The sequence below is a fragment of the Hemicordylus capensis genome, chromosome 4, assembly GCF_027244095.1.
Source record: "Hemicordylus capensis ecotype Gifberg chromosome 4, rHemCap1.1.pri, whole genome shotgun sequence".
Taxonomy (NCBI): Eukaryota; Metazoa; Chordata; class Lepidosauria; order Squamata; family Cordylidae; genus Hemicordylus; species Hemicordylus capensis.
The window spans coordinates 209212835-209226959 of NC_069660.1; the positions used below are offsets into that span (position 1 = coordinate 209212835).

The window sequence follows — 14125 nt, forward strand, 5'->3', positions numbered from 1 at the left end:
CAAGCCGAATGGTCATGCCCCTGAACTGACATTCTTCCAGACCATGCCACCCAAACAGATGCCTAGCCGGCAACACCACAAAGTAGTCTCATCACCTAGTATCAGGTTCAAAGTTGAGATCCCAAGGTTAATGTGACAAAAAAGCTGTCCCTCAGGCGAAAGATAGCTGAACTAAGTGCATGTGGGAAGACAATTGGAATTAACAAATATGAAGAAGTCTTTTTTAAAACTAAATTGAAAATGAGACAGATGCCATATGGAGACATCTCACAATCACCACCAACATCCCAATCAGAGCAACAAAAATCAAAGAATCACCACCACACGAGATCTTCAGAAATGCAGTTTTATACATCACTAAAGTTTGTGACAAAGCAATTACAACATCTATCTCTGAAACTATTAAGGGCTTCAGCTTCTGTTTGCAAATTGTATTTTATGCCTCAGCCTTTCTTGCTTCTCATAAAAGAATCAGTATTTCCCCTTTATACCACCTTAAGTGGCGCAGCAGGGAAATGCTTGACTAACTAGCAGAAGGTTGCCAGTTCGAATCCCTGCTGGTACTATATCAAGCAGCAGTGATAGGAAGATGTTGAAAGGCATAATCTCATACTGTGCAGGAGGAGGCAATGATAAACCCCTCCTGTATTCTACCAAAGAAAACCACAGGGCTCTGTGGGCGCCAGGAGTTGAAATCGACTTGACGGCACACTTTACTTTTATGAAAGTAAAACCCCTTTATATAGAGGTAGCTGGGATGTACTCACACATTCGCAGTAAAAATAACATCCCTGCAAGCTAGGTTAGTGTTATCCCTATATCCTGGGGTTGAATTAAAAGCTCCTGACTTGGCTCATGGAGTAATTCACATTGAAGTACACATTATACAAAGATTGCCACTATACTATACCAGCCTCCAACAATTTAATATGAAGGCGGGAAAACTAGGGAGAATAAACTAGGGGAGAAAAGAAAACTAGGGAGAATTTTTAAAAAACCTACACACAATCATAAGCATATTTACTACGAAACATGTTCCAATGAACTCAATATGACTTTGATGACAATGAAACATGATAACTGGAATCTCCATGCAGACACTCAGATATATTCACCCATAACAAAACACTTCTCCAATACTAATTTCTTACCTCAGTGAGGTATCTGGATGCGCCTCCATGTGGGTTTCCAGCCCATACTTGCAAGGAAACTCCTTGAAACACACTGGACAACGATACACTTCTTCCTCAGCTTTCTTCTCAGCTTTGCCACTTTGTGGTTCCTCCACAACCTGCTAAATGAAGAAGAGAAAGTTCTTACATACAAACCAAAACTCAAGCACTGGGCTCAAACAGTAAATTTCATCCAGCAAGGATTTCAATGGCTCATGACTTTGCTAGAGACTACTAAATAGGATCCACACAAGGACCAGTAAACAATAAGAGAGTGTGCCTTGGTATGTAGGAGAGCAGTGCTTCTTTTCAAATAAAAAAAGCTTGCATGGGAAATTTGGAAAATAAACCCTGCCTAAAACCAAGAACATACAAAATGGATCACTCTCTCTTGTTAACCCAGGCTCCTTGGGTTGTTTCAAACATTCATCCTTTCATTTCCCTCCCCACCCAACAATGTGGTGCTTCTTCTTACCATGCAGGATAATATATGAAAAGAGTATTGCTGCATGATGAGGGGGCCTTTTTTACAATCAAAGAAAGCAGCTTTCCCGAGGCGGCCGGGCAAGATTCTTTACAGAAAATAAATCTCTGCCAGTCAGTAAGATCAAGGGGTTCGGGGGCTGGGGGAGTAATTAGTCCAACTATCAGCAGAACCTCACATGCAAAGCGAGGGTGGGGAGACCAAGGACTTCTCCAACTTCAGGCTGCTTTCTTGTCATACAAGACCTTTCTCTTTCCAGATCTTAGAGCATTGCAGATTTGATAGTGGGATGCTTTTTGGACCTGCTGTTTCTGCCCAGTATCACACACCTGCCAGTCATAGTCAAGAACTGACATAGGCACAGAGTGGCTAAGTGCTTTACTCTTGGAAACTGCATCTGATTGAAGGAAGACAGTAATTGCCAATCTTCTACTTTCCATCACTTCTCCAGGGGATATCACTGTAGTATATTTCCTCACACCCTTCAGCTGCAGCAGGCCTTGCTTTTGAGATTTTAAGTTGGCAGTCCTAACCCCCATCACACTTTTATTCTTCACTGCCTTTCTATTTACATACAGTGAACTGCTTTTCTAATATGAAGCTTTTAAATATCCGCAGTTTAAGCTCACTGTCAGCCTTTAAGAGAGCCCTAAAAAACCTATTTATTTGGCCTGGCCTTCCAAGGCTTATAAAGTGTTGTTGTTTTTAAAAGTATTTTAATTGTTTTTTAATAGTTTTAATCATTTTTGAATTGTTTTTATATCGTTTTAGCATTGTTTTAATTGTGGGTTTTATTTTATTTTTTTAAGTTATTGTACACCTCCCAGAGCCTCTGGATGGGGAAGTTTATAAATGTAATAAATAAATAAAAATAATAAATAAAATAGGATCTTGAAAATGAGCCCCAGGTATAAAGGGTATGGGAGGGGAAGAGCAACCACAGGGAGTCTTTTACAGAATGCTTCCTAGAGAACCTTTTTTGCTGGTCTTTGCTCCTCCTTGTCCATCTCGGGCTCTTGACTGAGTTTTCGTTTGGTGGGCACCCGCCTGCGTTTCAGTGGGGAAGGAGGTGTTGTACTTGTGGTGCCATTTGGGTCCTTCTCGTGGATTTTCATATGCCTAAAATCAGATGGAAGGGTGTGGGAAGTCAGACCTTCACTATAGATGCTGAACAGCAAGAAACGTTTTAATGAAAGTGCAAGGCAACACAACACAGAACAAATTACATGGCTGACACATGGTATTTTCCTTTTTTCCTTCTTAGTGTTCTTTAAAATAGCAAAGTCCTGCAAATGGAACCAAAAGTAATACTTCTGTTAGAAAACATACCTTTCAAGTCTATTTAATTTGTTTGGTGCCAAGTCCTCTCAGCACCAATTTAAGATATCAAAGCACACCATATTCTCACGTAAAGGGTATACAGTTGACAAAGAGGTGAACAAAAGTGGGCTTTTGTTTTGTTTTGTTTCAGTCACCTCTTCCCCTTCTTCCTCCAGAAGAAGTGGAACCCTTAGATAATCTTCAAATAACCTGAACGTTCTGAGGGTTTTGATTTTTCTGCCAGCCCTTATTGCAGAACAAGAGAAGAAATAGCCAGCGTATGGCCCACTGGCTATTGCTGATGCACCACACCTCATCTCCAGTTTCAGTTTGCTTCAGTTGCCCCAAGTTCCCCTCATGTGTCAACTATTTGCCATTTATTCCAAGGAGAAAGGGAGCCCGTGATGCCTTATATATTGTTTTCTACTGCCACAGACTATGAATGCTAACAAATTTAATGAAGCCTGCTAAGGCAATACATTATAGCAAAGCACTAAGGCTATTTGGGTAGGCAATCTGAAGCAGTGGTGCCTTCATGGCCCCTGCTGTCTTGCCTTAGCTGGGCAGTGCCTACCCAAATATGCACCAGCTGTGCCAATACAGTCTGATGGCACTATACTGGCACACTGTCCCATGCCAGCATGAGAACATGCCTGCCTTAAAGGGGCTGTTTGTTCTTGCTTGGGTAAGACAGCTCTATACCAGCCTGGTGATGCTGCCAGGGCTAGGCGAGCACAGGGCGGGGGCAAAGGACCAGCAGGCGACCCCTGAAGACCCAGAGCATAGGACTTGTGTCCCACTCCTCTGCCCCAATTCAATGGGGAGTAACAGCAGGAGAGAGGGCATGCCCCCAACTCCTGCCTGTGGCTTCCAGTGGCATCTGGTGGGCCACTGTGTGAAACAGGATGCTGGACTAGATGGGCCTTGGGCCTGATCCAGCAGGGCTGTTCTTATGTTCTAATGGTAGCTATGCCACTGCATGCATGAAACAGAAGTGTGCCCAATGTTAGTATGTACACTTGTTAGTAAGTTGTTATATGCAATCACTTATGGTTTGCATATCCAAGTGCAAAGTTTTACTTCAGCAAGTCTAAACATTTTGTTCCACTATGTGCCACTGCTCTGGTTTTGCACTTTTCTTTGCAAAACATCTCATTTTCTTACATTATGGCCACCAGGTGGGAGCATGACAAACTAGCAACAGTGGGGGGTGGGGGTTATTTTTCATTGTTAGCCATAGACATAAAATATTATTCCTTGTACTCCACACTTGAGTGTATTTCTTTTCTGCTTTTATGAGTGACAATAAGTATTTTATGTTTATAGGAAGTTATTACTGAGGAAGTGACACCTGTAATATTAAGCCCTGTTTGTTACCTACGTAGTGCTAACCCCTTACTGCTGCTGGTATACAAATGACTCTTGGTACTGTATGCTCCTCACACTTACACTATTCAGAAACAGGCTGGGTGTTAGGCTCATAACCAAGAGCTGATAGCACGAATGGGTTAAAATACTGTCACAGTTGGCTGCTTATTGGGTGCACAAGTGGATATCATCAGTGCAGTCTATTTGAGTAGATCACACTGTAGAACCAAGTTTGGTTTCACAAGAAAGTCCAGGAGAATGAGGAAAAGCCTACTGTGTTTCTCTCCTTTGTGCTTTTGGCAGCTGCTGCTGTTCCACCTTAACATGTGGCTAGAGCCAGCTTCCCATCCCTCAACTTGCCCAACCTGTTCTGCTTTGGCATGCAAGCGGGAGCAAATATCAGAATGTACCTTTCTTGTTCTCTTTTAAACAAGACAAAGAAACTGTCACCATTTTTTTTTCTTTAAATGAAAGAGGACCAAAGACAAAGAAATTCAGCACATGAATTTGGAAGTGAACTGCCAGTCACCTCTGCTTTGCCTACCACGTTCAGCTTGCCTGCAGACTTCAACCTGTTGGTCTTCAATGTTTAAAACAGGGGTCAATAAAAATCTAGGTCTGCTTCTGGCTCATTAATATTTTTTAAAGCTCTCAGGTTCAGACACTAAGCTTTCAAAACTGGTTCAATAATCGGCTGAGACAATCGGCTGCAAGCAGAATAATATAGAATCTGTCTGTAATACATTATCAAATGAATACAGCAACTATTTCATTTGAATTTTAAAAGAAAGGAGCGTCTAAAAAGTTCAACCTTAACCAAAAGGGTTAACACATAGGAATATATTCATCCTGTTTAGGATGAATAGCTGAATGGTAGAAAGGAGGAACTGCACTGCCAAGTAAACAAAAGCAGCTTCCATTCTCAGTTGAAAAATCTGCAACACAGAGGTGCTATTACTGTACAAGAGCCTGTAGATGGGCAAATCTTTCTTTGTACACCACGACAACAATCAGTTCTAGGCCTTGTCTGTTGATCTCTCTTACTCTGAACTGGTTTTGGCATCTGGTTCACATCTGTAGTTTAGAGTAAGAAAACAAAATGATGTTGAGGGCATTCTGCACTGCAGACCAACAGTAAGGTGTGTAAGCATTTCACGACATCATATGAGAAGTCGCAGGTGGCAGCATAAGGCACAAATGCAACTGCGATTTGTGCAGAATTCATTCATTGTTTATAGAAGTGCTGCATAATCTTGGGCCAACTCGTACATATGCATAGATGTATGGATTTTTAAGGCATACATCTAAAAATTTAAGATGCTTAAATGTTTAAGCATTTAAGGTACAAGCAAGTTGTATTTGCAGGCATGAGCATCACACACACACATTCTCAGCATTGCTTTGAAAGGTTTGTGATAAGTAAGTATTACCCTTGCAAAGAGAGAAAATCGGCAGCTATACTTCCTGTAACTGAACATTTCTCCATAAAACCACATCACACTACTTTGCCTAGCTACCTATGGAGTCTTGCCTTTAATTTCTAAAATCTCACATTCTAAATTGGAGTGAAATGTTTTAAAATATTTAATACAGAGCAATTTAGGAGGTGACTGCTCCTGTGCAGCAGGCTCCCGTAAGAGCACAGAATTATCTGAGCCAGAACAAAGTCCATTAAGTCCAGCATTTTGCTCCCAACAGCAGCCAGTTGCCCTTAGTGCTGGACATACAACTGCAAGTACCTCAGAAAAGGCAGTTTCTTGAGACATGCTTGTGGGGACAATGGAAGCCAGCTGGTCCCCCTATGCACAGATGGTCTGGATTCCCCACTCACCATGAAAACAGACAAGACTAGCGAAAACTAATGCACCAGCATACGTGGACTGCAAAGGTAAGATCTGCTCCCTACATTGCATCCAATTCTCAAAAGCATCACTCTGCAGACACGCCCTTTGAATGTGTCCAATTGGTCCAGGCCTCATGTTCTAGGGATGTGTTCTCCGTAGGGTACAAGGCACTGAACTATCATCATGACAGAAGGGTCAAGGGCTTGAGACAGGAGTGGGCTCAGCATAGATAAAGGACAGTGTACCATATTCTCAAGCACAAGCAGCCTCACTGATGATCAACACACACACACACACACTTGGATTTTAAAAGGTTAAGAGGCATCAGAAGAAATAAGAGTTAAGAGGTTTTGCTATTTGTGTGTAGGAGTAAAGTGACAAAAAAGAATGGGCGGAAACCAACAACTTTACACAGGAAGAAGGCACAAAGTGGTACTACTTAAACATAAGCAGAGGTAAATGGTTCCACAACAAGGTTTGCATGTTTTCATTGCATGTAATTCAACTGACATGAGCTGAATACGACTTAGGTGAATGTCACGGATACTAAACAGTAACTGAGGAACCTCTCATTCAAATGAAAGATTATCTTGAATTGTTAACCGCAACATGTGAAAGTCACCTCCCCGCCAAAAAAAGAGAGCTTCAAAATAATTATTTTATGAGAACACTGACAAGTAAAGAATCCTGCCTTTGGGGTAGGATTCTGGACCGGATGGCTTTTGGTCCTGCTAATACCTTACAGAAAATAACTAACACTTGGGGATGTGCTTTTACTCATGCTCTGAACTTTCATCAGAAATCACCACAAGGCCTACAAGCTTATCTCCGCAACCTTGAGATCTGCATACTGACATTCTTAGGATTCTGATGCATAGTGCTGGATGGAGTAACCCCATGTGCCTTGGGCATGCTAAGTGTTTGGTTTAATGCACCAATTCTGACACCCAAACCGTATCATTTCTACTTTGTAGATTTGTCTTTTCTAGCTCTTTTTTCTGAAACTACTTTAGGAGACGTAAACAAGACACTTACAGATAGTCAAAATATAAATGAGGAGGCCAAGAAAAATGGGAGGGGCCAAAGCAAGTGTAAAAAGAGACTGCAGTCTGCAGCTTGTGTATGTGTGAGACAAACTGAACAAAAGAAGCTGAGAACTAGAAATACCTTGTTGGGGTGCGGGGCCAGGAGCTCTTGCAGGGAATTGGGCATGATCTGCAGGAGTGGCATGCTGCATGTCTTCATCCAATCTTTAACTTGTACATTTGCTAATGCTTCCTAAGGATGCCCAAAGTAGCACCACCCCTGAAACCTCCCTCTCAAGGAAGCAAAATATACAACTGATGTTCTTACAGCAGAAGCAATGGCGGAGGATCAATCCACACATACAAACCAATCGTGCAGGGCCATAATTGTGCACAGTATTCCATGAGATCCTTCACAGGCAGTCTAAGTGGTGCAATCCCAGAAAAACTAAACCACATGGATTTCTCTGCAATCAAGGATCAGTCCAGAAGCAACCTTCTGTGTGAGCAAGTATGTGTCTGAGCCATACAACTCAGCTCCATGTCACCAGGAGTGTAGCTATAATTGAGCAAATGGGTTCAATTTCAGGCCTTTCAGCTCTTGAGGGACCCCAGCTCTACCCCTCCTTATTTTCTTCATTATCTCCCTCACTCCAAGGGGCCACCAGGGAGAGGTGTGGACACGGGATGCCTCTCCCCTAGCCACGCCCCTGCATGTCATTTAGTGTGTGGTGCTAGGGAGTACTGCTTCTGTCCCCACCGCCCCACCACAGCTTAAAACTCTTGCCTTGCATAGGGACGTCTCCCTCCTGCCAGCATAGCAGGACCAATAAGCTGTTGCTGCCGCTCCGCCCCAGCACACAAGCTAAGGCCAGCTCCAGCAGTCAAGCAGAGGACCAGGTTGTTAAGCAGCAGAGATCTAAAGGATCTCTCCAAGATAAAAGGCTAAAAGAGAAAACTAAAGGCAAACAAGGAAAGCAGGGTGGGGGTGGGGGAGGGGAAGAACGACTGGAATGAACTCCAGCAGTTAAGGAAGATGAGAAGCAGGATTCCTACTTGCAGACTGTAAATGCTTTAGCACACAATGTGAGTTTGGGGGCCACGCCTCAGGATGCAGCAGCAGAAGCTTGTGCTGCAATGGCTGAGGATCAATCCACTCATGCAAACCAATTGTGCAGGGCCATACCTGAAACAAGTCCCTACAGAATTCAAAATTGCACAGCATGGAGGCTGTCACCTAATAACTGGGGTGGGTGGGGAATGAACAGCATGTCTGCCCAGTAAACAAGGTTTCCAAAGGGAGGTCACAAAGAGTCAAACAGCTAGCGTACAGTGTGATGAAACAGTCCCGTCAGAAGTATGCAGTACAGTAAAAGTTAAAGGACATTCTGTTCAAGCTCTAGTGTAGAATTAGTTCAACAGGAAAACATAGACAACATGTGGGAAGCAGAGAATCCACGGTCAAGTATCACAATAAGGAGGAAAAAGCAGAAGCTTAAAGAGTTCAGAAGCAAAGAGTAATTCAAAGACAACACCCAAAGGCCACAATTCACAGGGAAGTTCTCCACTAAAGTGAGTGGGAGCTGTGCAACATCACAGTAATGGTCTTGCATTACTCCTATTCAAGAAAACCTTTCTGTGCGACTGTGATCCCTCACCACCTTATCTTCAAGGCTGACATTAGAAACTAGACCAGGCTTCTCCAACCTGCAGCTCTCCAGATGTTGCTGAACTACAACTCCCAGCATACCCAGCCACAATAAACTGTGGCTAGGGATGCTGGGAGTTGTAGTTCAGCAACACCTGGAGGGCCGCAGGTTGAGGGAGCCTGAACTAGACCATCCAGGTGAGAAATAAAACAGTTAATTCAGGAAAATAAGGCCTTATCAATCAGATAGTATTTAAACTGGTTTGTATATGAGAGGAAGATTATGAGGTGCAGACAGTAAAATCTCAGGGGCCAGGTGAAGCAACACACAGTTTGTGAAAGGTCAGTGTTTTCTCTTTCTTCAATTATTTTTTGTTTTTGGTCCCTTGCAAAATGCACAGACTGTATGGCTAGACACATTATTAAAGTCTTGTTAAGAAACTTGTTTAATATGGACCATCAACACCTACTGCTTGAGGATCCTGTCCCCCCGCCCCCAACTCTGCACTTTGTTGGTCATCTTTTTAATACAGGACAATTAAAAAAACATTAAAAGGAAAACTGTGCCATACTGGAAGAAAACGAAGTCACTTGAACCCAAGTAGGCAGGCTGAAGGTACAATATGATATAAAAATGGTAGGCGTGCTGCTGCCAGAGATGCATGTGTCATATTTCACCTTAACAGAGAACTAGGAATCCCCAAAGTGATTCACTTTGCAACGTTAATAGGATTTTAATGCCTTCTCTCTAGTGGCCTGTTAAAATGCAAACAAGGCCTCAGAGAGGATGAAATTAATAATCAAGCTGTTGTGCTTGAAATGCACCTGCTGGTATTCTTCGGAAATGCAGCAACCTAACTAGGGTGGAGCAACAGGGATAGCTGTCCTGGGAATAATTTGGATAGCACAGCAAAATGGGCAAAGATAATAGAATGTACTGAGAGTTATAAAAATGAGAATTACTACCACATATTGTTTGCTCAAACACAGTGATGCTAGGCAAAGTGGCACCTCTGCAACTTCCTATTGGCTTGTTAATCTAGCATAACACAGTAAAGCACATTCAGATTATCAATACTACTGGTGTGGGAGGCGAAACACCAGAAACATGCTGCACTGGACAGCAACAGACACTTGTTTTTTGTTCAACAGCTTCTGAGAAGGAGCAGTCTACCTGAACTGCAAAAACATGACATTTCATCAGCACCCAGTTCCCACCATGGAGAGATGTAGAGTTTGGAGCCTGTCCAGAGTAAAGAACTAACTAATTTCCCAGAGCCATTTTCTTGCTTGGGGATAGTCATCACCATGTCCTGTGGCAGAGCCACAGAATTTTTAAATATTAATTTCTCTCTTTCTCTCTCTTTCTTTCAAGGAGAACTAAGCAGAATAGGCAAGGCAAGTCTTTGCCCACTCTCGCTGACCAGGTAGACTGTTCAGAAGTGGAGAGTCCACTGGCAAACCAGGATTACCATATTCACCTGAACAGAAGCTGACCCTGAATTTAACATGTTATAGAGCAGTGTTTCTCAAGTGCCAGTCCACGAGGCATTGGGTACTGGTCCATGAGGCATCATTAATAAAAATCATCCACCCACCCCACAAAAAACCCAATTTGAGAATTGGGCCAGTAGCGACTGCTGCTGCTGGGAGCTCTCCAGAGCTCATTTCTAGGCTTCCTCAAAATGAAAGTTATCCAACAGTGAGGGCTGCTTGGAAATTGGCTCCAGAGAGCTCCAGCCAGCCCAAAATTGGTTTTTGGGGGGGTGCCTGGGGGTGGGGGCGAGGGGAGCAATCCCTTTACTAACTGCTGGTCCAGGAAACTATGCACAAAGAGCTATGCACCAGTCCGACGACTCAAAAAATGTTGAGAAACACTGTTACAGAGGGCCTGATAGCAATTATAAATGCTTCTCTGTGGGAGGGCAGGATGCAGTGGTCCCTCTAATTTTTTTCATCTCTGCGTGGAATGAGCCTTGTTCTGGGCGGCAGTATCAAGGCACTGTGTGCACACACATGCATTCAGGGTAGGGCCTTCCTAATTCAACCGGAGCAGGATCTAAAATTAACTGAGCGGTCATCAGAAAACTTGTGAGTGTGCACACATGTGCACGCCTTAGAGGGAACAAGGCAAAAAACAACAGCAGTCATGATCTGCAGCCCTCTGGCAACAGGAGGGGGGCAGTAGGGCTACAAAAAGCCATCAGTATCCCCACGCTGAAGGCTGCTTTGCGCAGGCAAGGCGTGGAGGAGAAGGAGATTTTCATGACTCACCCCTCATAAGAACAGCCCTGCCAGATCAGGCCCAATGCCCACCTCGTCTAGCATCCTGTTTCGCACAGTGGCCCACCAGATGCCGCTGGAAGCCTACAGGCAGGAGTTGAGGGCCTGCCCTCTCTCCTGCTGTTACTCCCCTGCAACTGGTGCTCAGAAGCATCCTGCCCTTGAGGCTGGAGCTGGCCTTTAGTCCTCCAACTAGTAGCCGTTGATAGACCTCTCCTCCATGAAGTTATCCAAACCCCTCTTAAAGCCATCCAGGTTGTTGGCTGTCACCACATCTTGTGGCAGATAATTCCACAAGTTTATTATGCGTTGTGTGAAAGAGTACTTCCACTTGCTGGTCCTAAATTTCCTGACAATCAATTTCATGGGATAACCCCTGGTTCTAGTGTTATGTGAGAAGGAGAAAAATTTCTCTCTCTCCACTTTCTCCACACCATGCATGATTTTATAGACCTATCATGTCTCCCTGCAGTCATCTTTTTCTAAACTAAAACGTCTGAGGTGTTGTAGCCTTGCCTCATAAGAAAGGTGCTCTAGGCCCCCGATCATCTTGGTTGCCCTCTTCTGCACCTTTTCCAGTTCTACAATGTCCTCCTTAGGATGACCAGAAATGTATGCAGTACACTCCAGGTGTGGCCGCACCATAGTTTTGTATAAAGGCACTATAATATTAGCAGCTTTATTTTCAATCCCCTTCTTAATGATCCCTAGCATGGAATTGGCTTTTTCCACAGCTGCTGCACACTGAGTCAACATTTTCAAGGAGCTGTCCACCAGGACCCCAAGATCCCTCTCCTGGTTAGTCACCGACAGCTCAAATCCCATCAGCGTATACTTGAAGTTGGGTTTTTTCATCCCAATGTGCATCACTTTACACTTGCCAATACTGAATCGCATTTGCCATTTTGTCACCCACTTGCCCAGTTTGGAGATCCTTTTTGAGCTCCTCACAATCCGTTTTGGATTTCACTACCCGAAAGCGTTTGGTATTATCTGCAAATCTGGCCACCTCACTGCTTACCCCTACTTCTAGATCATTTACAAATACATTAAAAAGCACCGGTTCCAGTATAGATCCCTGGGGGACCCCACTTCTTACTTCCCTCCATTGTGAAAACTCTCCGTTCCTCAATGCGCTCTATGTGGGGCTGCCTTTGTACGAAGTCCAGAAAGTGCACTTTGTACATAATGCAGCGGCCAGGTTGGTCTCTGGGTCATCTCAGAGAGACCATATTACTCCTGTGTTGAAAGAACTACACTGGTTGCCGATACATTTCTGGGCAAAATACAAGGTGCTGGTCATTACCTATGAAGCCCTAAACAGCTAAGCCCTGGGTATATAAGAGAACATTTTCTTCACCATGAGCCCCACTGTCAATTAAGATCGTCTGGAGAGGTTCATCTGCGGTTGCTGCCAGCTCGTCTTGAGGCGACTCGGGAACGGGCCTTCTCCATTGCTGCCCCTGGGATTTGGAATGCGCTCCCTGCTGAAATAGGAGCCTCCCCATCTCTATCAACTTTTTAAAAGGCACTGAAGACCTATTTATTCACCCAGGCTTTTAATTAAGATATATATATTTTAATACTTTTAATGTTGAGTTTTAACTAATTTTAATGTTGAAGATTTTAATGTGTTTAAATTATTTTAATTATAAACCACCCAGAGACACAAGTTTTGGGTGGTACAGAAATAATAAATAAATAAATAAATAAATAAATAAGGCCACCACCATCACACACACAATTTCTAACATCATTGAACCTGGGGGGAAACCTAGTGTTGGATTTAGGTAACTACAGTAGGATTCATTCATTCATTTGATTTCTATACCACCCTTCCAAAAATGGCTCAGAGAAATTACATAGAGAAATAATAAATAAATAAGATGGATCCCTGTCTCAAAAGGGCTCACAATCTAAAAGAAACATAAGATAGACACCCACAACAGTCACTGGAGGTACTGTGCTTGGGATGAATAGAGCCAGTTACTCTCCCCCCGCTAAATAAAGAGAATCACCACGTTAAAAAGTGCCTCTTTGCCAAGTTAGCAGAGGGTATTGCTTTATTAATGGAGGATCTGGTTATTCTACTCCATAAGCCTCAATACAAGAGAAAATGCTAATCATAACTATTAAACAAGTGTCCATACCCTTTCTAAAGAACCAGAAAGATGGGGAAATAGTTACAAGCAACCTCACATGTCTAGGGGAACCCAATGCCATAAGCATTGTGGAACTTACGTTGGTGCTGACCTGATCAGAGAGACCTGCATAATGTGAGCTGCTCTGAGCTATCAAAGGAAGAGCAGGACATGCAAATAAAAAATATACATACTAGAAGTTTGTTCTTGCCTCCCCATCATCAGCGCAACAGCTGTAATTCAAAAAAATCAACCCTGCTAGTGTCACAGCCCAACACACCTGTTTTGAGAAGCCATCTACAATACACATCCAGTTACAAATCCCATTCAAAACAGATTCTGAGCAATGAATGCAGCTGCTAAACAAGAAGCTCTAGAAAGCACAGTGAGGTGATTACAAACTCCCTCTTAAGAGCCCCTTCACAGAACTTCAAGAATTTCTTGGAGAGGAAATCATGATATAGTTATTATTTCTGGCACAGACCTGCCCTTCCAGATATGACTCAAATGTGGTAGCTTAAACTTGCAACCTGAAGAGCCCCACCTTTGCTTCATTCAACTCACGGTGATATGCTCACCATTTTCTCAAGGGAAAAGGACCTCTTCTGGCACTGGCTTTTGACTAGAGAGAGAAAAGTGCAAGCCTGCAGGTATGAGTTCATATTTACTTTTGCCAACAGAGCATGAGAGCACTTTTAGTACTGCACTCTGGACTCAAATAAGAGTTCTACAGGCCTCTGAAAAGGGGCATTTTTACTAGCTTATTTAGAGCATTCATATTGAGCCTCAGTAAATCCTAAAACTGTGAAAGAGCAGGCATTAGGCAAGGGTTATAGGGAG

General features: G+C 43.2%; 1 protein-coding gene across 20 annotated transcripts in view; it reads right to left on the bottom strand.

Annotated features, from left to right (window-relative positions):
• RREB1 (ras responsive element binding protein 1) overlaps nt 1–14125 on the bottom strand; it is a 170213-nt gene that overhangs the window by 46726 nt on the left and 109362 nt on the right. For 17 of the 20 annotated variants that reach the window (XM_053244255.1, XM_053244259.1, XM_053244252.1 and 14 more), the window contains 2 exons: nt 2631–2775; nt 1152–1294 (listed from right to left, as the gene is read on the bottom strand). In XM_053244255.1, the coding sequence (XP_053100230.1) occupies nt 1152–1294; nt 2631–2775 (288 nt within the window). Of the gene's footprint in view, nt 1–1151; nt 1297–2630; nt 2776–14125 lie in introns of those variants that run through there. The other 3 variants (XM_053244265.1, XM_053244267.1, XM_053244268.1) reach the window with 2 other exon arrangements.